This window comes from Danio rerio, chromosome 1, assembly GCF_052040795.2.
Source record: "Danio rerio strain M-AB ecotype USA chromosome 1, GRCz13ab, whole genome shotgun sequence".
Taxonomy (NCBI): Eukaryota; Metazoa; Chordata; class Actinopteri; order Cypriniformes; family Danionidae; genus Danio; species Danio rerio.
Genome location: NC_141021.1, coordinates 22,820,756 through 22,847,232, shown reverse-complemented (window position 1 = coordinate 22,847,232; position 26,477 = coordinate 22,820,756). Strand labels below are relative to the sequence as shown.

At 35.0% G+C, this 26,477-nt stretch overlaps 2 protein-coding genes across 9 annotated transcripts in view; both read left to right on the top strand.

The window, feature by feature from the left end:
• wdr19 (WD repeat domain 19) overlaps nt 1-21,704 on the top strand; it is a 42,253-nt gene extending 20,549 nt beyond the window's left edge. For 2 of the 3 annotated variants that reach the window (XM_087237118.1, XM_087237117.1), the window contains exons 21-37: nt 936-993; nt 1,334-1,480; nt 1,595-1,677; nt 1,787-1,870; nt 3,545-3,691; nt 3,838-3,962; nt 7,877-7,986; nt 8,219-8,287; nt 9,972-10,049; nt 11,280-11,376; nt 11,825-11,949; nt 15,272-15,353; nt 15,977-16,127; nt 16,602-16,725; nt 16,983-17,059; nt 17,161-17,311; nt 21,478-21,704. In XM_087237118.1, the coding sequence (XP_087093244.1) occupies nt 936-993; nt 1,334-1,480; nt 1,595-1,677; nt 1,787-1,870; nt 3,545-3,691; nt 3,838-3,962; nt 7,877-7,986; nt 8,219-8,287; nt 9,972-10,049; nt 11,280-11,376; nt 11,825-11,949; nt 15,272-15,353; nt 15,977-16,127; nt 16,602-16,725; nt 16,983-17,059; nt 17,161-17,275 (1,672 nt within the window). In that variant the 3' untranslated portion in view covers nt 17,276-17,311; nt 21,478-21,704. Of the gene's footprint in view, nt 1-935; nt 994-1,333; nt 1,481-1,594; nt 1,678-1,786; nt 1,871-3,544; nt 3,692-3,837; nt 3,963-7,876; nt 7,987-8,218; nt 8,288-9,971; nt 10,050-11,279; nt 11,377-11,824; nt 11,950-15,271; nt 15,601-15,944; nt 16,128-16,601; nt 16,726-16,982; nt 17,060-17,160; nt 17,312-21,477 lie in introns of all 3 variants that reach the window. The other variant, XR_015476547.1, reaches the window with a different exon arrangement.
• Nucleotides 21,705-23,014: 1,310 nt separating this feature from the next.
• The window catches only part of glrba (glycine receptor, beta a), an 86,034-nt gene continuing 82,571 nt past the window's right edge, over nt 23,015-26,477 (top strand). For 4 of the 6 annotated variants that reach the window (XR_015475961.1, XR_015475959.1, XM_087236497.1 and 1 more), the window contains exon 1: nt 25,904-26,194. Coding sequence is in view for 2 of the 6 variants with exons in the window: in XM_087236497.1 (XP_087092623.1) it covers nt 26,187-26,194 (8 nt within the window). In the remaining 4 variants the exon portion in view is untranslated. Of the gene's footprint in view, nt 23,168-25,903; nt 26,195-26,477 lie in introns of those variants that run through there. The other 2 variants (XR_015475962.1, XR_015475960.1) reach the window with 1 other exon arrangement.

The window sequence follows — 26,477 nt, the reverse complement described above, 5'->3', positions numbered from 1 at the left end:
TTAATACAAATATTCAAATGACGTTTTCTGTGTTATATTTCATCTGCAAAAACAATACTGAACTTGTATAAAGACGTGTTTGGACATTAACGTCTAAAGACCTGAGGAGATTTCTCTGGATGAAAGATTTGCGAATGGGAGATTATCCTGCTGCTGCTGTTTTTCCAATAAGGTTGGAAATTAAATATGAAATAAATGTAGATGATATGTGGATTACTGACAGGGCTCATTACTAAGCTACACAACAATCTGTTAACAAGAAAGTAGTATGTCGCAAAGCTTGTACACTCTTCTGTTACACTCTCAATAGTATATATATGTGAATTGGGAAGCAGCGAGAGTAAGAGCTTGTTAAGCTAGCCCTGGTGTGTATGATTGGGGTTGGAACCAAACTTTGCAGGACAGCGTCCCTCTAGGACCGAGTCTGGACACCTCTGGTATACAAGATTAAACATTATACAATACAAATTGTCCAATGTCCTTGTCTACACCATGATTTTTCCATCAAATCCTTCAGTCATATAAAAAAAACCCTACAAATTACAAACACAATGTGCTAGTGGCAGCAAAGAACATCATTGAGTTGATACAGTATGTTTTCCTGTTCTGTGTGACGATGATGTTTATTGTCCCCCAAAACCTCTATAGTACCATTAAGCATGATAGTAACTGCCTTTTACATGGCAAGTAGTAATAGTTTTTTTAATTAACAAGGTTGTGTGATATATTTTATGCTGTAAAGTATTAAAATATCTTGAACTTGTGTTTATCATTTATTTCAGGCATTTTAGTAAAAGACAATGTAAAAAATATTCACTCCAGGACAATGTAAATCCCAAATTTGTTTCTAAATTTTGGCTTACATGAAAGTAAAAAAGTGACCTGCAGCACTCAATTACTCCTAATAAAACATATGTTGTTGTGTCTCCCTCTAGTGGAGATTATGTGAATGCATTGGCTCACTATGAGAAAGGAACAACAGGAAACAACAAGGTAAATTGTCTATGTATTTGTTAAATTACCAACAATTTTGAAGAAAATTTAATACATGTGTTGGCATTTTGTTTATTGTTTACACATTTACAAGTCATCAAACTGCCCAACCAGGGTGAAATGAGAAAATAGAGTATTTGCATGCTGCACATTTCCACACAAAAATGCATGACAAATAATAATAATAATGCAAGCAAAAATAAATGATTTACAGTATTCTTATTATTATGCTATTATGACTGATTAGTGAGAAATTAGACAAAACAGGTCCTCTGACATGATATGGAAATCTTGAACCATGATCATAAATAGCAGATTTTGATCATTTGAGTGTTTGTAGTTTCAGGATCATGATGAGAGCTGTCTGGCAGGAGTGGCTCGTATGTCTATTCGAATGGGTGACATTCGTAGAGGAGCAAACCAGGCCATCAAACACCCCAGTAAAGCTCTGAAAAAAGACTGCGGAGCCATCCTCGAGAGCATGAAGGTGTGTGTGCGTGTGTGTGTGTGTGTGTGTTCATTAACAAACAAACTACTTCTATTTGCTCTGTTAAATAGCTCCAAGCTTGTTTCAAAGTTGGCTAAATGTGTTTGTGTGCAGCAATACTCAGAAGCAGCTCAGCTGTATGAGAAAGGCCAGTACTATGACAAAGCTGCCTCTGTCTACATACGCTGTAAAAACTGGTAAAACAACATTATAGTAACAGTGACAATTGTGTATATTTTACATACAAACAAGCTTGTAAATAACAGTAATTTTGTAAATTATAAGGATTAACCCTTTCATCTTCAGGGCAAAGGTGGGAGAGCTCTTGCCCCATGTGACTTCCCCAAAGATTCACCTTCAGTACGCTAAGGCAAAAGAAGCTGATGGAAAGTATGTAGCAAATATGTTTCAAAAACTTAGAAGTCACTTCATAATATTTCAGTAATATTTTTAGCTAAAAAAGTTTTCCAGTATTTTCCATATTTTTAACAATGTATCCATGTTTCATGTTGCACATGACCATTTTAAGTCACCTAGTTTTGCTATGGAACTGCACAAATGAAGATTGTGTTAAAACTACTTAATAAAGGACAAAAGTAAAATAACAGAAGCAAAATATCAAGTTGCAAGCAGCAATGATGGGCCCTGGTGGCTTCATAAAAGCAATACACCATGGGCACATGCATTTAACTAGAGCTGTGTCGAGAAATCAATTCTGCATCGATTCTGAGATTTTATAAATGCATCGCTAATGTCTCTTGAATCAATTCTGATTTTAGTGTTTACCAGCAGATGGTGCTCTAGGCTAGTTTTAACCTTGCACTCAAATGCTCATGAGGAAGAGCACTTGAGCATTAGGTTGAATCACATAAGTTGTTTTTTATGTCACAAGATTAATGTAAAAACAGTTCACTATGAACACTTGCAAATCACTTAAACCAGGTGTACCCAAACTTTTTTATATTAAGGGCCAAAAACCAGACTTGATTGAGGGTGGTGGGCCGAAGTTAAATAGAGGGTCAAATCAAAGGTTACCATGGGGCAGCAGTTTGGACTTTTCGGACTTAACCCTTTCCTAACTTTATTATTTTAGATTCAAGTGTTATGTGTAAGGATGGATGCAAGTAGAGATCGACTGTTTGTAAATCATACAACGCCCTCTACTGTTAAACACTAAACTCAGAATTGATTCAAGAGAGAATAGCAGTGCATTTAGAAAATACCAGCATCTATTTTTCTCAAGCTCTACAAATATCCCTCTGCTAAACTTTGTTTTATGTCACAATAAAAGTTTATTGTAGGGCTACACAATAAAATAAAAACGATTTTCATGCACATTTGTAAGTAAAGCCAGTTCTGTTATCAGCAGATGGTGCAGTATTTAATACACAGAGCCATAGTTCATCAACAAGCTACATAAGTATTGCATAATGCTATATATAAATATACAATGGTTTAATCGCAGGTAATTATTTAACGGTATTGACAACTGTTTGCATAGCTTCTCAGTGATTTACAGCTATTTGTTGTAAATGCTGCTACATCTAAAACCACATGGAAACATCACATTTTATCCAAACTCACTTCATAAATTCAGTTTAATGTTTGAAAATAAAAATATTCTGTGAGATAATGTGGCTTTATACGCAGAATAAGGCATGCAACATATTTCATGTTATTTAAGCAGTGACAACGCCATTGCATCATTACACACTTTATTATCAGGAAAATTATAATAACAAGAACTCGATAAACCATATGTTGTTGTAGTCATATGTTCATTATTCATTTACATGCATAATATAATCATTAATCATTCATTATTAAGCTGAATTAGTAAAAGCAGTTAAATCTTCTGTTTATTCACCAAGAGTGCAGGATTGTGCGTAACAGTCGCAGCTTTTGCTAAATTGAGAGTGTGGGTTTATGCAGATTTCTTTTAGTCCTAGTTGAAATTCTGAAAGTTGCAATAAGATTGTTGTGTTATGGACAATACTGTAAAACCACTTAGTCTATCATTTCATGGCCTGCCACTTATTAAATTGTATGTATGTATGTGAATAGATATAAAGAGGCAGCTATGGCCTATGAAAGTGCACGAGATTGGGACAACGTGATTCGAATCTTGCTGGAGCATCTTAACAACCCAGAGGAAGCCGTGCGCATTGTACGAGAAACTCATTCTATCGAAGGAGCCAAAATGGTTGCCAGGTCAGTCAAGATGGAGATGATCATTTGATATTTTTATGCTTGTATAGCATCTTTGAACCGGTGAAAGTGATTTTTTCCAGATTATTAAAACTTGACATCTTTTATTATGTTCTGTTAGTGTGATAAATGTTTTGTGTGCTGCACAGGTTTTTCCTGCGTTTGAGTGATTACGGATCAGCCATCCAGTTCCTGGTCTTGTCACGTTGCAGCGACGAAGCATTTCAGCTAGCCCAGCAGCACGGCCAGATGGAGGTCTACGCTGACATCATTGGTGACATCTCTCATCATTTCACACAATTGGCTCATTCCTATCACGCAGTACCTTTTCATGTCTGTCTCATATACAGTTGAGGTCAGAATCATTAGCCCTCTTTTTCAAATATTTCCCAAATAGTGATTGAAATTTTTACAGTATGTCTCATAATATTTTGTCTTCTGGCGAATGTCTTATTTGTTTTACTTCAGCTAGAATAAAAGCAGTTTTGAATTTTTTATTTTTTATTTTAAGGTCAATATTATTAGCCCCCTTAAGCAATATTTTTTTTCAACTATCAGAACAAACTGCCTTTATACAAAGTTTTGCCTAATTACTATAACTTACCTTATTTACATATTTATGCCTTTAAATTGCACTTTAAGCTAAATATTAGTATCTTGAAAAATATGTAGTCAAATGTTATGTCATCAATAAAGATAAAAGAATGTTTTTAGAAATTTAGTTATGTTAATCTATTATGTTTAGAAATGTGTTGGAAAAAATCTTTCTGTTTAACAGAAATTGGGGAAAAAATATCGAGGGAGGCTAATAATTCAGGAGAGCTTATAATTCAGACTTCAGCTGTATGTGTCGATAAAATGTTAAAATTGCAACATTTAGAGATAGTAAAGTATTTTTTTAAAACTACTATGATCTCTCTTTAATTTCATGATTATAATAAGATAATATTATTAAGTGACTTACTTTTTTTTTTCTTTAACCAAACTTTTCCAATTATCTTTTTTGGGGGGATATACTTTTAATTAATATTTAATATATAGGTATTCACATGTACTCTACAGGACTTTTCATTTTGTTATTGTTTTATAACCTTATTTTAATTACAAAGGAAGAACATTTTTATTATAAGATGGTTAAAAGTATCTGAGTTCACTTTTCTATTTTGTGTGAACAAACTCTAAGGTTATTAAAGTAAAACTATAAAACAAAAGAAATATTTGAAATTGAATATTAACTTGGGCGTCACGGTGGTGCAGTGGGTAGCGCTGTCGCCTTACTCCAAGAAGGTTGCTGGTTCGAGCCTCGACTGGGTCAGTTGGCATTTCTTTTGTGGAGTTTGCATGTTCTCTCCGTGTTGGCGTGGGTTTCCTCCGGGTGCTCCAGTTTCCCCCACAAGTCCAAAGACATGCGGTATACAGTAGGTGAATTGGGTAAGCTAAATTGTCCATAGTGTATTTGTGTGAATGAGTGTGTATAGATGTTTCTCAGCAATAGGTTGAATCTGGAAGGGCATCCGCTGCCGAAAACATATGCTGGATATGTTGGTGGTTCATTGCGCTGTTGCTATCCCAGATTAATAAAGGGACTAAGCCGAAAAGAAAATGAATGAATGAATGAATGATTGAATATTAACTTGAACATATAATATTTATATCACTTAGTTTCCAAAGAAATATTTTTCATTTTCAATTAACCTAAAGCTAAAATTACTGAAACTAAAATAAAACTTAAAGTCCGCATGAACCAGAAGCTGTGTGGTTGTAATGCCAGGGTTCACTACAGGAAGGCACAGGATGGCAGGATTATCAAAACACACAGATTTATTAACAATCACTTACTTGTATGAACACAGGAAGAACATGGGGTGAAAGCAGACATCAACAGAGAGAGAATACTGAATGAAACTAAGGGGTATAAATACATAGAAACATGATGACAATGATAACACACAGGGGATAAACAAAGGTGAAGGTGATGAACATAATGGCATGGCGGGAACTACAACAAAGGAACACATGGTGGAGGTCACATGACGAAAACACACACATACACAAGGAAGACAGGTTGTGATAGTGGTTTTTGTATTGTGACGCAGTTCCTTGAAAAACAGAATATCAACTAAGCAGTGGGCGTGGCTGTTTTTTTACTGAGAGCTGATTGGATGTAGTAAAGTAGGCATTTCATTCAAAAAGATTAGGAAAAGGGTTTAGGGAGAGTTGCTACGACGTACAAGTTACTACAACCAATGGGATGTTAAGTATGTTAACCACGCGCAATACTTCAAACTTGCATAATCTGAGAATTCAACTGAAAACAAACAGGTAGTGCATTTTCAGATTTCAATTAAATATTACAAGGGCCAACTTTTTTGTCTTTCTTAATGACATGCACAGATTAATTGTATGGTTAGAAATGTATGAACAATATGGTTAGTTTTGATTTTATGTATACTTTAAACTAATAGACTAATAGAAGTGACAAAACATCAATAGAACTAAAACCTTTCAATTAAAAACAGAAAATATAACATTAAGAGCAAATTAACACTGCTAATAAAAATACTATAGATATTGCTACTAAGACAACACTCTCCCAATTCTTCTCCTGATCTTTTTTAAATGATTTATATTTCTGTTCAGTTAACAGTTTCCTTGCCATGGTTCAAACAATTAAGTTATAAATAGAAAGTCTAGCCAAAGCATATTTCTAGAAATATGTTAAACCATCTTATAGAAATGCTTAAGTCAAATTTAATGCAAAAAATGCTTTTCCTAATAAAGACTTTTTGTCTTGTTTCTAGACCAAATATCTGAAAGCTCTTAAATCAAGAAGCATTTTTTAAACGAGCAAAAACATTTTGTTTTCAGAAATAATAAAGTCAAAATCAGTTTTATATGAAAACAAACTAAATAATCTGCCAATGGGGAAATAAAATAATATTATGTCAAAAGGAAAAACAAGATTATTTTGTTTACCTCATGGCACATTATTTAACTTGTTTTAAAGAAAAATACGCTTAATTTTGGCATTTTTTTTTTAAACAAGACAATACGGTCGAGGAAATAAGTAATAAATACATATTTTTTCCCCTGGGAATATTAATTCTAAAGGAGCTGCTAACATGAAATTGACCCGGATTTTGGTAAAAACCCAAATTATACAAACATAAACATACAAAAAAAAACTAATTTAAAAATCTGAAACATTAGTATGTGTAATAATAACAATGTAATGAAACAAGTAAAAAATACTAAACTACTGAAACTTATTTAATACTTTGTATAAAAGGTTTTTTTTTTTTTTGGTGATGGCAGCCTAAAGACACCTCTCTCACATGTCACATGCATTGCTCGGGTTTTTCAAAGACTTCAACAGAATTTAAACATCTTGATGGTTCTGTGGGTCTTGTCTATCAAATCTGATCTTTAATTTGTATTTTCTATTGGATTCAAGTCAGGTGATTGGCTGAGCCATTCTACAGCTTGATTTTCTTTCTCTGAGACCATTTGAGAGTTTCGTTGGCTGTGTTTTTGGATCATTGTCTTGCTGAAATGTGCCCCCAGGTTTCATCTTCATCATCCTGGTAATGTTGATGTTGGACTGAAGCAGCTGATAATAATTTACAATGATGAAGGGCAGCAGGTTGCTGAATAACTACTGAGCGATTTCTCAGAGCTGCTGTCTGGGCTTTCACTGCTTTTCTACACCTTCCTTCTTCATGCCTTCGATACCTTTTCCTTTTATCGTTTTGCTTCATTAATTTAATTTGTAAACTAATTAGTTTTGTTTTCTTTGCATATATGGATTTCTTTGGTTGTTTCAACATCAAGTGAAAATTTCAAGTCAACAGCACCTTTAGAAATAGGTTTTCTAAAAAAATAAATGATCATGTGTTTAACACTTATTTCCCCCACTGTATATTTTTTTATCTTGTCTAGAAAATGATTATTGATTTTAGGAAGTTTTAGATATTTGGACTTTAAACAAGTTTTAAAATCAAATAATTTTTTGCCATATACTGTGAAAACATTTTTTTTTAAAAAATAAAGTTTGCTGTTGAAAAGTTGCTGCATAACAGGCATGAGCTATATCATTTATCCACACTGCACACTATTTATTTCATCTAATTCATTCTAATTTGTTATTGAATGTTTAATATGTCAATCATGCTATGTGTATGTGTCCAGGTTCGGAGGCCACAATAGAGGATTATCAGAGCATAGCACTTTATTTTGAAGGGGAGAAGAATCATCTTCAGGCTGGGAAGTTCTTTCAGAAGTGCGGACAGTACAGCAGGGTACAAAAACTGTTATTCTTTTCTTCCCTCTTATGCCTCTTATGCCCTCTTGAGTATGTTTGTGTCTTTCTAAACACATGGGTGTCTTGCGAGCTCATTTTTTGGTCACACTTGGCTGCCACTCTCTCTTTGCTCATTATCTCCAGAGGGATTCTGTACTCAACCAACTGTGCTAATTACCTCGGTCATTAAATGCTTATTAATATATTTGTATCTGTCTGCCCGCACACAGGCGCTGAAGCACTTTTTGAAATGTCCTAGCTCTGATGACAGTGTGGCCATAGAGATGGCAATTGAGGCGGTGAGTAGAACAGAGGAGCAACTAATTTACTCATTAACACTTCACATTATAAATACAACAACGTTATTTATTTGAAATATTAGGGCTGAGGAGTTTTAAATATCACTCTTAATTGGTATTAGAAGGTCAAGAATTGTAATGTTTTTGCTCAAATATCTTTGTTTTCTGTCAAATTTTAAAGAAGATCAGCAACAATTGAGAAGAAGTGTGTGAAGGAGAAATATACAATATTATGACCTAGATATTGGTCATGTTGACTGATCCACGCTTATTTGCTTCACTTAAATGTTAGACAGACATTTTTTAAAACAAAAATTTATACCAAGGCGTATAGTACATTGTATTTACAGATTTTAAATAGTTTTTTGTTGTTGTTGTTGTTGTTTTAGTGTGCTATTTGATAGTATATTTTAGTATGTTGGTATATTATATTGGTGACGCGGTGGTGAGATAAGAATAAGAAGAATCAGGGTTCTCATGCTTCTTGAAAGTATTTAAATGTACTTAAATTTTTAGACTTATGAATTCAAAATCCTGACAAATGAAGCACATTTTATCAATATTTCATAAACCATATTTGAATATTACCATTATTAAATTCAACAAATTTCATTGAAGTTCTCTGAACATGACCTTTAAAAGGTTTTAAGAAGGGTCTAAATTTTTAGGGGCGAGTGAAATTTTGTTGTTGTTGTTGTTGTTTAAGTGTGCTATTTGATAGTATATTTTAGTATGTTGGTATATTATATTGGTGACGCGGTGGTGCAGTAGGTAGTGCTGTCACCTCATAGCAAGAAGGTCGCTGGTTTGAGCCTCGGCTGGGTCAGTCGGCGTTACTGTGTGGAGTTTGCATGTTCTCCCTGTGTTTGCGTGGGGTTCCTCCGAGTGCACTAGTTTCCCCCACAGTTTCCCTCCAAAGACATGTGGTACAGGTGAATTGGGTAGGCTAAATTTTCTGTAGTGTATGAGTGTGTATGAGTGTGAATGAGTGTGTATGGATGTTTCCCAGTGATGGGTTGCAGCTGAAAGGGCAACAGCTGCGTAAAACATATGCTGGATAAGTTTGCGGTTCAATCTACTGTGGCGACCCCAGATTAATAAAGGGACCAAGCCGAAAAGAAAATGAATGAACGAATGATTGAATGAATGTATAATGAAGTATAGTAAATATTTAAAATGCACATTCTTATGTATGAGTTTACTCAGATATATATTTGTTTATAGAAAACTCTAAAGTAATAATGGTGATATTATTATTTATTTTAAATATTGTAATTTTATCTGTATCAGCCAAAATGTCTGTATTGATGCCCTAACCAAAAATAAATTGACAACTATGTCTATTTATCACACAACTTTCTAGAAAACTTGATTCTGATTGGTAAAGATTCAGTTCTTGTGACAGAATAATAAGCCATTTTTATTTCTGTCAGCTTTACTATGTTTTGTGTCTAATTGTTTAATTTTGTGTACTAATATCCATGTAATAAGCAGGATCCTGTACAATTAGGTGGTTGTTTTTGCAGAATAAAGTCTTGACATGCTTATGAGCAGTACTATGCAATGCGTAGGGCTATTGTAAAAGACTGAAGGGCTTTGTTCTGTGAAAACAACTTCCTATGTGCGCCTTATCTTGTAGATTGTATTGCAAAAAAGTTGACTATGATGGTGGTCTTTTTAATAGGTTGGAGAAGCTAAGGATGAATCTTTAACCAACCAGCTTATTGATCATCTGATGGGGGAAAGTGATGGAATGCCAAAGGTATTTAAAAAAAAAAAAAAAAAAACATGAAATAGATAAATCATTACAGCAGAGAGCTTCAAATATAAAAAATACAGTGACGATCAGGTAATATATATATATATATATATATATATATATATATATATATATATATATATATATATATATATATATAATATTTTTTATTTTTTTGTAGTTTAATATATTATTTGGAATTTGAAAACAAAAAATGTTAAATTTGTGTTCAACTATCTATAAATATTTTTTCTGAGTAAACAATTAGTTTGCCGGAAGTGTCAGTAAAAGACTTTTACATTGTTTAAAAAAAAATCAGGTTACAGGTAAAGTTCTATTGAACTTTTAATCATCAAAGATGCCTGAATAAACATGATTTCCTCAAAATTATAGTAGTGAAGCAACATGGTGTAATTGTACTGACAAATAAAAACAGTATTTTCATCATTCAGTATATCCATGTTCTTACGTATATATTCAGTTGATTCATGTTTTTATTGCTGAACTCAAAATTTAAAAGAACTATCCGTAAACATTTTTTCTGCTCCATAAAACTACTGGATTTCTCTTTGCTCCAGGATGCCTTGAAACAATATTTGATTAAATTACAACACACAAGAGCATTATTGTGTAGCCTCAGGCAGCTTTAAACACTGTTTTATCGTTTATTATTATATCTTTAATTCATTTTATTGTCTGTTTATCACAAATGTGTGTCCTCTTTTAAAAACCACATTCAAAACATCTGCTTCTGTTGATATTTAATTTTGTTGTTTTTGTCTGATGTGTTTCTGTTGTCATTGCACTCATCATCTCTTACTCATCTTCTCTCTCTCTCTCTCTCTCTCTCTCTCTCTCTTGCATGTATTTAGTCTCTCGCCGTGAGTAGTTCAGTGCATCTGCAGAAACTTCACATTGTAGTGTTCTAGCAGAAAGCACGAAATTTGTGCGTGTGTGTGTGTCTGTGTGTGTGTGTGTCTGTGTGCATATATGAAAGTGTGCTTGTTTCTGTATAGTTCCTTTGTTTTTATGTTTTGACTGTTTTTGTGTTGTTTTTGTTGTAGTTAATTGAACTATATGCAGTATATGCTTGAAAATGGTTTGATTCTGGTCAATACTGTAGATGTTTTGGTATATTTTATCTGATGATTCTGGTATATAGCATTAGCAGCATGAAAATCTATCAGAAAAACCATTGACTGTGTAATGTTTATTGGCTCTGTTCTTTTCTAGGATGCAAAATATCTTTTCCGGTTGTATATGGCTCTCAAACAGTACAGAGAGGCAGCAAGAACTGCGATAATAATCGCCAGAGAGGAGCAATCTGCAGGTCTGATTTTAGTGCTTTTTGGATATCTATTTACTAACCAGGTTGTCGTTTGGTATTTTACACTGCAAGAAAATATTTTTTTGTCTTGTTTCTAATTAAAATATCTAAAATTTCTTAAATCAAGAAGCATTTTTTAGACAAGCAAAACATATTGTCTTGTTTTAAGATGTATGTCAAAATTTAAGAGATTTTTTACTTAACACAAGCTAAATAATCTGCCAATCTTATGTCAGCATGAAAAATAAGATTATTTTACTTACCACATTGGCAGATTATTTAGCTTGTTTTAAGGAAAAACTCACTTCATTTTGCAATGTAGAGCATTTTGTGCCTTTACATACAGTAACTGCAAAGACCAAACAGTGCAGTAACCATTTTAAAAATTGTGCATTGTCAGGGAATTCCCATCCTGGGTTTTTGTGACGTACATGTTATGTCTGTATTGTAGGAAACTACCGGAATGCCCATGATGTTTTGTTCAGCATGTACGCTGAGCTTCAGACGCAGCACATTAAAATCCCCGCAGAGATGGCCACAAACCTGATGATCCTGCACAGCTACATATTAGTGAAGGTGAGAAACACCATCAATCATTATTAGTAGCAAAACAATTAAAAAAAATGTTAAGGTCACTACATTTAATATTTCAATTATTACTTTATATATTAATTGTCATATGCTAGATAAAAAATGAAAAATATTTTTATTGGGTATTTCATAAATATGATAAATTGCTGGCGTCACAGTGGAACAATGGGTCGCACAATCGCCTCAAAGCAAAAAGGCACTGGTTCAAGCCCCAGCTGGGTCAGTTGGAATTTTTGTGTAAAGTGCATGTTGTCCCTGTGTTGGTGTGGGTTTCCTCCGGGTGCTTCAGCTTCCCCCACAGTCCAAAGACATGCGGTATAAGTGAATTAAATACACTAAATTGACCGTAGTATATGTGTGTGACTGCAAGAAGGTCTGGGTGTTTCCCAGTTTTGAGTTGTGGCTGGAAGGACATCCGCTGTGTAAAACATAAAGTATGCTGGATAAGTTGGCGGTTGATTCCGCTGTGGCAGTTGATTCGCTGTGGCGACCCCTGATTAAGAAATGGACTAAGCCGAAAAGAAAATGTATGAATGAATGACTATTGATAACAAAAAGTGTTTCTTGACCAGCAAATCAGATTATTGGAATGAATTGAGAATATTGGAACAGATCATGTGACACTAGAGATTAATGGCCGCTAAAAATTTTGCTTTACATTACAAAAGTAATGTACTTTTTATACATTTAAGTTATACTGTAATATAATAATAATAATAATAATAATAATAATTAATAATAAGAATAAGAAGAATCAGGGTTTTCATGCTTCTTGAAAGTATTTAAAAGTACTTAAATTTTTAGACTTTTTTTTAAACCCTGACAAATGAAGCACATTTTATCAATATTTCATAAACCATATTTGAATATCACCATTATTAAATTCAACAAATTTAATTTAAGTTCTCTGAACATGACCTTTAAAAGGTTTTAAAAAGGGTCTAAATTTTTAAGGGTTGAAAGGTTATCAAACCTTTCAATTCGTGACCCCCAAAATAACAATACCAGTGACTCGCGAGCCGCAAGATCCTCTGAGGTGGTTATACTGTAAATATGTAAACCCTGCACACAACAGTGCACACCTACCAATAGGCCTAAGTCTACTCTTTGTTTAATTTTGGAGAATGCCACTCGAAGACCATCATCTATGTTTAGTTGTGGCTTGAATTTATCATTATTATTTTTTATATGTGCATTTCTTGTTTATATATATGGGTGCTGTAAAGGTGTCCGAAAGTTTAACCTGTTGCTATAAAATCAATCTGCTGCATCTGATGCTATAGCTGTGTCTTTAATTTAACCTAATCACCCCAGGGGTCGCAAAGAAATCGAAAGGCTCATGGCTTTTTATTAACTATTTTTATGTAACTATTAATTCTTTTTCTTCTGTAGGTCAATTGTACTGGTTTAACCTGCTAGACTGAACTCACTTTTGGAGATTTTAGCTCACCCCAGTGAGGTACAAACAACAATGATTAGGTATCATTGGAAAGAAGACACTTTGAGCTTTACTATGGTCCATCTGGAAAGTTCCATGCTCAAAAATATAAAAAGTTATACAGTATGTCATTAGAAAGAATATTTTTACTGTGTTCAATATTTGTTTTTCCATATACAGACACAGGAAAGCATTAATGTAATAACCTAGAAAACATGTCTTGAAAGCCAAGTGTCTCATGAGTTCATATTTCAAATTTGATGAAGATAGAATGTAAAAGGAGATTTCTGCAAAAAGTTTTTTGAGAGTATATAGGTGTCCTCCTTTCCCTCGCCATCAGAGGCACTTTCTCAAAAATGACCATCCCAAACTAAAATAATTCGGTCTACATTCACAGTTCATGTATCTTTGGAAAGAAGACACTTTAGGCTTTATTATCCATCAACTACAGTTCATAATGTTTAAAATGAAAAAAGTTACAGATGCTTTAGTAAAAAAACAATTGCACCGCAATTTTACAAAAAGTAATAGGTCAAAAGCTACACATCTCCTGAGTATATGTTTCGATGGCAGTATCATGCAAAATTACATTTATAGAATTATTTTTTTAAGACAATGTCTTTTGATTTTTTTTCTCCTTCTGGCTAAGTGGTTAATAAAATTAATTAGATTTTTTCAAACTCACCAAGCGACCCCCTCTTATTGTCTCACGACCCCCATTTGGGATATAACTAGTGTGATGTGGTCTAGGGGCTCTATTTTGACAATCCACGCGCAAAGTGCAAAGGGTTGGAAGCAAAAGCATTAAGGGCGTGTCTAAATCCACTTTTGGTATTTTAAAGATGGAAAAATCTGCTTAGCGCCGTGGCGCAATGTCTAACAACGTTGAGCTTATTCTGTTAATGAGTTATGGGTGTGTTTTGAGAGTAAACCAATCAGAGTCTCATCTCCCATTCCCTTTAAGAGTCAGCTGCATCGCGCTATAAAAACTGTGCTTCATTATAAAAAATGAAGTGCTTCATTTTAGATAAAACAGTTAAACAGAGCATCTACAGCGCGAGAATGAGAGGAAGAGCCTCTTCATTCTTTACTTTTACTTTCATTTTCTCGTCGGCATAGTCCCTTTATTAATCCGGGGTCGCCACAGCAGAATGAACCGCCAACTCATCCAGCAAGTTTCTACACAGCGGATGCCCTTCCAGCCGCAACCCATCTCTGGGAAACATCCACACACACATTTACACACACACTCATACACTACAGACAATTTAGCCCAACCCATTCACCTGTACCGCATGTCGTTAGACTGTGAGGGAAACCAGAGCACCCGGAGGAAACCCAGGCAAAAGCAGGGAGAACATGCAAACTCCTCACAGAAACGCCAACTGAGCCGAGGCTCGAACAAGCGACCTTCTTGCTGTGAGGCGACAGCACTACCTACTGCGCCACTGCTTCTCCTATGGGCGCACAAATGAGAGCAAATGCATTTGCTATTTAAACAGTGTGGTGCAAAACGTCAAAGCAACTCTTGCGGCGAGCTGAAACTAGCAAACAACAATTGTTTTGCGCCGCATTGCGCCAGGTGTATGATAGGGCCCTAGATGTCAAATGCTAACACAATCAATTATACTCTGTAAAGACACCTCTGTGAACTTTAGGGAAAATAGTTATATAAATATAGCTATAAATCACCTGCATACCAGGTATATAAATATATATATTTCTTTATTTAAATTTGAAGAATTTGAATGGTGTTTAGCTGTGAAGGAGGTTTAGAAGTGTTGTAAATGTCAGACGCTCCTGCTTCATCGAAATCTGTAGAACTGTGGAATTCGCTTTTCTGCAAATTTTTTTTCATTTATTTTTCAGATTCATGTTAAAAGAGGAGATCATTTAAAGGGGGCACGAATGCTTATCCGCGTGTCCAACAATATCAGCAAATTCCCATCCCGTGAGTTTTTTGTACACACACACATACCCGTATGGCTATCTTCCTGAAGATATAATGATTTATATACTTTGAAAACTGTTAATTCAGTCTCCTTTCCCATAAACACAAGCCTCAAAGAAAACATTCTGCTTATTTACATTTTTAAAAACTCTGTTCTATGTAATTTATTTAGCAGATTTATTTCATAAGTGCCAAAATTTTTTGTGATTACATTACTATACTTTTGGGGACATTTTTTTCACACTCTGTAGGGACTACCACACACACACACACAGAGACACACATATACGCTTCAAAACTGTTACGGCTGTCAAGTCCAACAGACATTTTCATATATAAATATCAGAATGGCAGCCTCTGCATGCTTATGACTGGTTTAACAGTCAATAATGGAGCAATCACTTGGAGCACTTTCGCCTTGTAAGCTAATTACATAATGACCCTGACATCAGTGACACGCTTAAAAGAGTTTTACGACACTGATGAGCCATGAGTTGTTTCCACACAACAGCACTTGTGGTCTGCCTGAGAACTGGGCCATTTTTGAGCTACTGTTGTGGGCTCTGGATCCACCTTTAATGTAGCATAAAGCTGTGTGTGTGTGTGTGTTTTATGGCCTACAGACATTGTTCCAATCCTCACATCAGCGGTCATTGAATGTCATCGTGCTGGGTTAAGAAACTCTGCCTTCAGTTTTGCCTCAATGCTGATGAGACCAGAGTATCGTAACAAGATCGATCTGAAATACAAGAAGAAGATAGAAGCCATGGTCCGGTAGGACAAACAAAGGGAAATTTACTAATAACGAATTGCTACTGTTATTGTTTATTTTGCACGTTTCAATGCTGTTTAAGTATTTAGTTTGCTAAAGAAATAATAAAATATGAAAATAACACTGCATGCTATTTCAGTGTGTTCCATTTCTAAGTAAACCAGCATTTTCATACCATTTTGATCCTCATAGTTCGCTGTAGTAATCTTAAGTTTAATGTAGTTTTTCCTTGTTATATACATTTTTTTTGCTAAAAATATCTTTTATATCTTTTTACTGTCTTTTACAAATAAAAAAAAGCGATCAAAATTATTTAAAATATAGCGTTTCTTTGTTTTTGCACTGATGTTTTCTATTTCTCTTGAAACTGTGCTGTGTGAAGGTTAGATAAAGACATATTTCAGCATCTAAACTGCTTATAACACCTCTGCTGTTGCAGTGACCCAGTCATTGACCTTTTTTCTGTCTTCCATCAGTCGTCCAGATACTTCAGAGGTGGAGGAGGAGAGTTCACCCTGTCCCTACTGCGGCTTCAGCCTGCCCGACTGTGAGCTGCTGTGTCCCGGCTGCAAAAACAATCTGCCTTACTGCATCGCCACAGTGAGTACAGACGACTCAATCTCCTGCGTCACTGCAATGGCTGAACACAAGCGGCTTCACTGCCACAGTGCCAATATCGCAGCCTCTTCCTCTGCCTGAAAGCCAGATCCTGTTTTAGCTTTCTCTCCCTGCTATTTTTCACTCTGTGACAGTAATGAGAGGAGTGACAACAAACTTGACTTGACCTTTAAGTGTGTATATGCAGACACGCGCAGTTACACAGACTGTCTGATAGATGTGCGTGTCATCCTTTTCAGGGTCGTCACATGGTCAAGGAGGATTGGTGTGTCTGCCCACACTGTGATTTTCCTGCTCTTCATTCGCAGTTCACCCAGTGAGTCGCATCCATCCATAGTTCATCATCTATCCGTTCACCTGTCGAGTCGCGCCCACCCGTCTATTGATTTTTCCTCTGTTTGTATGCGTTTTTTTCAGGCTGTTAGAGACTGAGTCGGTTTGCCCCATGTGCTCGGAGGCTTTAAATGTCAGTGAGGTGAAAAAGGTTTTGGAGTGCTCCAAATATCTGCAACAGGACCAACTAGAGCACTGAGCGACAAAAAAAGAGAAAAGAATGAGATATGAAAGGGTAATAAGAGATTTAAAATCATTCATGCTTTTTTTTTTTTTTTTCGTTTTTTTACACTGAATCCACTTAAAGGCACAATATGTAAGTTCATTTTATTAAAACATCCAAAAACTATATATATACAGTTGAGGTCAGAATTATCAAACCCCCTGAATCATTAGCCCCCCTGTTTATTTTTTTCAGAGAAAAAGACATTTCTAAACAAAACAATTTTAATTACTCATTTCTAATAACTGATTTATTTTATCTTTGCCTTGATGACAGTAAATACTATTTTGCTAGAGATTTTTCAAGACACTTCTATACAGCTTAACGTGACATTTTAAGGCTTAGCTAGGTTAATAAGGTTCACTAGGCAGGTTAGGGTAATTAGGCAAGTCATTGTATAATGATGGTTTGTTCTGTAGACTATGGAAAAATATAAAGCTTAAAGGGCCTAATAATTTTGACCTTAAAATGGTTTTTAAAAATTAAAAAAAAGCTTTTTTTCTAGTCAAAATAAAACAAATAAGACTTTCTACAGAAGAAAAAATATTATCAGACATACTGTGAAAATTTTCTATCTCTGTTAAACATCAAGAAAATGGAGAACTAATAATTCTGATTTCAACTTTATATAGGTATGTGTATATGTATATGTATATAGATGAACATTGTACTTTGTCACGTATTATTCAAAGAATAGACTCATAGAGCATGTTTTGTGTTATTACGCTTATGTTGTCATAGAGCCTCGATTTTCGGTTTGTTTTTAGAAAACAGGAAAAAACCAAAGATGTTTTAATATGCTTTTTTAGATTGCAAAGAGCAGCTTTATAACTTAAATTTAAAATATATTCAGTATGAGAAAACAGCGCTTTTTCATCCCCATATCATGGCTTGAAGAAGTGAAGGTGGTTGACTTTGACATAAGAAAAGCTCTCGTCAAAAATTGCTTCAGCGGTTTTGATTCCATTTAATGGTTTTCAGCCTTTCTCTGCTTCCTATCATGATTATAAGTTTTGAATACTTCAGCTCATCCATGAATGTCCTATAGGATGTAATCAATACAACATCTCCTCTGATGTCCCACTCAGTCAGGGCATTATCAAAATACGCCTTTGTTTGTTGTGAATACATGCCCTCTAGTGGCAGGAAATTACATACTGTGCCTTTAAGCACTTATTTTAAAAGATACAATCTTTTGGTGACATGGAATTTTAAAGAAACATATATATTAAAATTTAATTCTAAACCTGTTTGCCTGAGTGATATGACAAAAATCTCATATCACAATTTATGTAATCTCATATGCTGGTAACGATATATATATATATATATATATATATATATATATATATATATATATATATATATATATATATATATATATATATATATATATATATATATATATATATATATACAGTAGTTATCAGGATATGAGATAACTTTAATCGTGATATGTGACTTTCTCCAGAAGAAAAAGTATTATCAGACATACTGTGAAAATGCCACCCAGCCCTACAGGTTTGGGTAATATGACAGGAACTAATAGTTGTAAAGGGTTTATTCAGAAATGTACTCATTCATATGTGATCATATTTCTCACTTTATTTATTTATTTATTCACCACAGAATAAGCAATAGAGAATAATATGAATCGAAGAAATATTATACATATGACATAAACTCACCGGTCACTTTATTAGGTAAACTTTACTACTACCAGGTCTTTAAACCCTAGAGATGATTGTGCATGAATATCCCAGTAGATCAGCAGTTTCTGAAATACTCAGACCTTGGGATAGCTGACGTGAAACTGACGTTTAAACATTGTGTGGAGATCCCGAAGCGCAAGTGTTTCGAAACACAGCACCGAAACATGATCTGAAACACCTAGGTTTCATGACTACGGTGATGCTAAACACAAAGGCCACATGACTAAAGTGTTTTGAAACACCAGGTCACGTGACTAAAGCAATTCAAAGCATCGGCCACTTTAGAAGCGCTTTGAGACCTGGCAAATCAGTGTTTGACTGACGTTTGACTCACAAAGTGTTCATTCAAATGTCAGACGAATGTCAAAACAAAACACATTACAAGAACAGAGCATTTAAGAGCTAATGTATATAGCTGCATCACCCTGGAATTGAACCCATCATCTCTGATGCCAGTCTGGAGCTTTCACCACTTCACTAAATCCCTTGAAACCTCAATGTGGGGTTTAATATCTCAATTTGCTTAACTGTTAGATTGCTGAAGCTGTTACCGAGCAATATGTAAAAAATGACCACAAGGTGTCACTGTAGAGACGGGTTTCGAAACGTTTCGAAGTTTCGACACATTTGCTTTGTCAGTGTTTTATTAAGCCTCGGTTTGCCCACCACTACTCAGACCAGCCCGTCTGGCACCAACATGCATACCACGTTCATAGTCCCTTAAATCACCTTTCTTTCCCATTCTGATGCTCAGTTTGAACTGCAGCAGATCATCTTGACTATGTCTTCATGTCAAAATGCATTGAGTTGTGGCCATGTAATTGGCTCATTAGAAATTTTCTTTAACGAGCAGTTGGACAGGTGTACCTAATAAAGTGGCCGGTTAGTGTATATTGTTGTATTGCACAGCCCTACCAACCGGTTTAAGTTACTGTCTTCTGTGAACATATTTTAGATATTTAAAAAAAAATTTGGTGACCATAGAATGGTGCCCTTCCACTGATTCAGAGGTTTCAGAAATTTTCAGAAGAGTCATGTTCAAGGTAAATAACAAGATTAGAAATGTTGATTGAAAAAAAAAGCCAAAAAGCATTAGAAAGCTGTACAACAAGACAAGGAACGTTCCCACTGGAAAGTTATAGGAATTCAATCATAGGACCATATAACCAGGCTCAGTTCCATAAGAATGAATTTCCCCTTAGGACCTTTTTCCAGGTTACATTCACACTTTAACTATTGTGAATGTCTTATAACACTTTAAATGGTCTTGCTGTTTCTAATGCCATTTATTCATCTAATCAGCATGCACTGGTGTCACTGTGGTTCCTGTGGTGCTGGAATCTAATTTAGTTCCCTCAAATGGCTTTTCTAGAACAAAAATCATCTCAAATTCCTTCAGTTAAAAAAAGCCCGGTAATTAGATCTATAATTCTACGAACTGAAAGGTTTACTCTGGTGCAAAATCTGATAAAGGTATAAAACTGTATTTCATTGCTTTGGTAAGGGGAAGAACTACAATATTTTTTAAAGCACTGGGAATGACAGTTGAATTATCAGCTTTTATCATGTTCTATAGATCATGTCTATAAAAATAATACATTTTAGCCTCATTGCAACACACACACACACACACACACACACACACACACACACACACACACACACACATACACATACACATACACACACACACACACACACACACACACACACACACACACACACACACACACACACACACACATCCTTCATCAAATTAAAGTAAAATACAAAAGAAAATAAATGACATGCATTTAAAATAACTGAAGTATTTTGAAAGATCAAAAGAGGTCAACTTAGTTATGCAAGACTGCCTTGTGGGACTGGGCAAAGCCATTCGGAAGCTTTTTTGTTGCTGATGGGTAACATTTTCTTTACAACATCATGGGTATTTTTATCTCAATCCTTACACTATTAAGCACAATTATTTAAAAAAAAATAATTTGAAATCATTTGAATGGGTAGCATCAACAAAAGAAGATGGAATCGATTAACAACCTTGTATCTCACAGTTTGTAACCCCTAAACCTTCACAACAATGTTTGTTCATCTTCAAAATCAATTTCCCTTTGGAGAAAATGAATGGTGTTTTTACTTCCTGAAACCAGATTGCTGCACTCTATTGACTTTCAGTGTACTGGAAAAAAACAGCAGCAGAACACTGACATCTTTTATGTTCCTCAGAGAAAGGAAAGCCATTTAAATTTTTTGGTAAACAATCGTTTAAGCTATTTGCTAATTCAGTTGACATTTTAAGCAATTCGATTTTATCAAAATTGAAGAATCAAAAACTGACATTTATATTTATTCCTATTGTATAATACCTACCGTTCATGTATATACTTATTTTTCATGTTTATTTTTTGTTAAAAGAGCTGAAAAGATTGATTTTAATCTGAAGTAATCCTTATTTTTTCTTGTTTTCAGATGCTCAGAGATTTGATGTCCCCAATCTGTTGATGAACGCGCGTCTGATTCATTACAGGATTTTGAGAAGTGAGATCGATATTGTAACATTTCAATATGACCTAATGTTAATTTTTTTTAAATATCTAAATATTTTATATATTTCTGAATATTGTTGAAATTTATAATCATGGAATAGATATGCTAAAATACTAAATAAACAAAAGAGATATTTTGTACATTGTAAATATGTTTGTTTCAAGTATTTCTGTATAAGTGCTCTAAACTGTACTTGTACAATATTTAACATATGAATTGTAGCTATCAATGGCGACTAGCAAAATAACAATAAACAGTTTTTAGTTTTTCCCAAACTCTCTATCAGCCATTGGCTTTAAAAACAGGTACTCCCAAGACTCCCAACCCAAAACTCATCAATCAGTTATTCAGTTATATCAAGCAAAGCTATGATGAAAGCACCAAAACGCTACAGCTTTTATAATTTGGGGGGGGAAATGAACCTTTGAATGTTATCTGTGATTAAATTGATAAAATAGAAAATTACATCTTTTTTTATCTGAGTGGTTTGTACAGCTGTTTTGTAGCTTGGCCACAAGAGTTGTGCACTTCAGTTATGGAGCTAATAACCAGAAAAAGTTAATCTAACCACTAAGTGCTGACATTTATTTTTAGCTTTACTGTCTTTCACCTTACACATGACCTTAACTGTCATTACAAAGAGGCCACTCTGTTCTTTGAAGCTTGACATTTAGGCCAAACCGTTATGCAAATGTATAAAATTGTTGTTATCAAAAGACCTGATTTATTTGCCTTTTTTGTGGTGCTTTAAAGGCCTTGTTTCTCACAGACATGATTATTCTTATCACCGGTGTCTCACAGACATAACTAGTCTCTCACAGGATATCGCTAGTCTCCTATTGCAAAGGTTCCCAAACTTTTCAGCCCGCAACCCCTAAAATAACAATGCCAGTGTTTCGCGACTCTCAAATTTGGTGGTTATACAAATACTAATGTGCGCACACAACAATAGGCCTACTGCATATAAACACAAACATATTGACAACACAAAAAATGCAACAGTCTAACAACCATATTTATAGTATAGTCATTTTATAAATTCATTTTATTATTAACCTCAGCTAAAGAGACTGGTGCGCACAACGTTTTCAGCACAAGTCTATTCTTGTTTTAATTTTGGAGATCGCTAATCAGAGATCAATCTCAGAGTTAATTATTTTTAATGTATTTGATTGCTATAATGGTGTGAGAAAGTTTAACCTGGTGCGATAAAATCAATCTGCTGCAGCTGACACTATTGCTGTGTTGTATCTAACGACCCGACCCCCATTTTGGGAATCACAGTCTTATACGATGTATCGAGTGTCTCACAGAAACGACTAATCTTTTACAAGACATCACTAGTCTTTCACAGGACATCACTAGTCTCTTACAAGACATCACTAGTCTTTTACAGGACATCACTAGTCTCTTACAGGACATCACTAGTCTCTTTCATGATGTATCGTGTCTCTCACAGGACATCACTAGTCTCTTACAGGACATAGTCTTTCACAGGACATCACTAGTCTCTTACAGGATGTAATGAGTCTCTCAAAGGACATCACTAGTCTCATCACTGAAAGAAACTTTGGACCTGTTCTCTATTCACACAACATTCTCCTTTGCAAAGGTTAGTCCAGCTTTTTGATTATTTCTGCTGATCAGAATTTGATCCCTGCAGGGGTTTAGTCGTAGCATTGTATGTCAAGATATAGAGTCTCAGATGAACGTAGTTTGTTTGTTAAATTGACAGAGTTTCTCAAATTTTGTATTCTCTTGTGCATATTTGCATTTCATGGATGGCCAGCATTTGGGTGGACTTGAATGCATGAGTAACATTATAAAGATACAATATTCTAAAAATCACAGATTTGGAAAGACCAACTTCTCTTGCTATGGTTGAAAGGTTCATCCATTTGGTCTTCATCTGGTCCACATGCTGTTGGAGGGTTTCAGTCAATTTAGAACAGATCACCGTCTTGCAAAGCCAGTGAAAACTGTAACATTAGGCTGCAAGCTAAATAGGGCCTGAAAATGATTAAGGGAATTGCCACCATGGTGCCAGCTTACCAATACCGAGGGAGGTATTGTTGGAATATTTAGTCAATTCCATGCATGTTCAATAAAAAGTGCAGGAGAAAATTTAGTTTAATGCTAAAGTATTAGTAATTTAATAGATACAAATGAATGATTGGATAAACAGAGCTCTGGGTTACATCTGTCCTTTGTCTTACACCAATACAATGCAAAAATTACAATCAGGAGGTTCGCAACAACTTTGCATTTCCCTGACTCCAGTATTTATACACAGCTTATATTAAAAGGCGCAATTTTGGTGGAATTCGTCACTTGTCAATCATTCTGCAGTCCTCTGGCAGCCACACCCAAACATACTTCCTCTTTTTGCAAACTTCTCTGTACACATCAGCTGACATTAATATTAGATAAGGTATGCTCTGCAACATTCTGTCTTCACACCTTTAAGCACATTTCATTGTATAGGAAAGCTAAATACTATATTAAAGTTACTTATATCAATGTCGCTCTATCTTTCCAATCAGTAGCAGGAAACTTCTACTTCTGCAAATATGCTCCATTACTATGCAAACGGTATCACAGTCAGAAAAGAAGTTTGGTTAATATATCACTAGGCAAAACAAATTTCTAATAAAGAATAAAAGAGACAACAATAATGAGAAAATGCAATGCCTTTTCCCCTAACAGTAACTGAAAATATTCTGTAATTTTGATCAGTGGTCTTTTTGGAAATATCTCATTTAATTAATACTTTGTACTGTTAGGTCCATAAATATTTGGACATTGACTCAATTCTAACATTTTTGGCTCTATACACTAACACAATGGAAATGAAACAAATAAGATGGGCTTTAACTGCAGACTGTCAGCTTTAATCTGAGAGTATTTACATCCAAATCAGGTGAACGCTGTAGAAATTACAACAATTTGCAAATGTGCCTCCCACTTGTTAAGGTTCCAAAAGTATTACGACAGTATAATAATCATAAATAAAACGTTCACTTTTTGATACTTGGTTACAAATTCGCTGGGTTTCATTCCTGATGATGCTCTGCCAGGCCTCTACAGCAACTGTCTTCAGTTCCTGCTTTTTCTTGGGGCATCTTCCCTTCAGTTTTGTCTTCAGAAAGTGAAATTCAATTTTAAGGCTCACCAGTGGTTTACATCTTGTGGTAAACACTCTGTATTCACTCTGGTGTAGTCTTCTCTTGATTGTTGACTTTGCCACACATACAGCTACCTCCTGGAGAGTGTCCTTGATCTTGCCAAGTATTGTGAAGGGTGATTTCTTCACCAGGGAAAGAATTATTTGGTCGTCCATCCACATTTGTTTCTGTGGTCTTCCAGGTCTTTTGGTGTTGTTGAGCTCACTGGTACGTTCTTTCTTTTTAAGAATGTTCAAAACAGTTGTTCTGGCCACGCCTAATGTTTTTGCTATCTCTCTGATGAGTTTGTTTTGTTTTTTCAGCCTAATGATGGCTTGCTTGACAGCTCTTTGAATCTCATCTTGAGAGTTGACAGTAACAGATTCCAAAAGCACATAGCACACTGGAAATGAACTCTGGACCTTGTATCTGCACATTGTATTTGGGATAATGAGGGAATACCACACACCTGGCCATGGAACAGCTGAGAAACCAATTGTCCCATTATTTTTGGACCCTTAACAAGTGGAAGGCACATATGCAAACTGTTATAATTCCTGCAGCATTCACTGATTTGGATGTGAATACACTCAAATTAAAGCGGACAGTCTGCAGTTAAACCACATCTTTGTTTAAGTTAAAATCACTTAGAATAGATCTAAGATGAAATTGATGTTCAGAAAATTGTTGATTTTTTTTTCGTTTGTTTTATAATTATGATCTCCAATGTACATCATAATATTCAGTACTATACATCATGCTCATCTTGATGTCATTCCAAAACCTGACTTTGAAGAATTACGGCATGCACTGTTTGCACAAAAGTCTGCACTTGGACATTACTCAGCCTGTCTTTAAAACAAATGTTGGTGTTGTAACAACATGATGTAACCAAGAGTTGACAGAATGTTTCATGTTTAGGTCCTTTAACATCTATTATTAACACATACACTACATTATATCTGTATCTTAGTCCTAGTATTGTGTACTACTTTACAGGATTTTTTTTTAAAGCTATTTTTGAGTACTTGAGAAAAGGTCAATGCTATTAGCTTACAAATGTTAGGATGTTAATTACATATTTTAATGTAGATTATAAATACCCACTCTTGTTTTGTCTTTGTAAATGGCATCCAATCTGTGAACTCCATTCTTCATGTATAGTGGTCAAATGTGCTTGTGCAGAGAATGAATTGTGTTCCTGTCATCCCTGGACAGATGGTGGGTGTGTGCACGTGTGTGTGTGTGTGTGTGTAGAAGGCATGAAAGCATGTCCCAAATTTGGCATAGCATCTGTCTTGTTTTGTATTATCAGAGTGGATGACATGTTGTATAATGATCACTTCATAAGAATGATAGCCACTAACTCTAATTGTTTTCTTTAATACGTAATTCACCTATAACGCTACCACATCAGACAAACTGCGTGTGTGATGGAGTGCGAGCTGATGTTTTACAGCGACTGAAATGCTGAGGTAAGTTTTTAATTTGTAAAGACAATCATGAAGCTGTCCTGTGTGTGTGTGTGTGTGTGTGTGTTTGTCTGTGTGCGTGTGCGTGTGTGTGTGTGTGTGTGTGTGTTTGTCTCCTCTGCAGCGTGCTGGCGTTGTGCCACACTGTGAGCAGAAAGGCTTCACAAATTCCGAAAGGCAATTGTACTGTTTCCCAGTTGCACAGTATTTCTTTGCACTGCAAGGTCTCCATACAACTATGTACCAAAGGTTTACATGCTGTTACTTTGTGTGTGTATAAATCAGT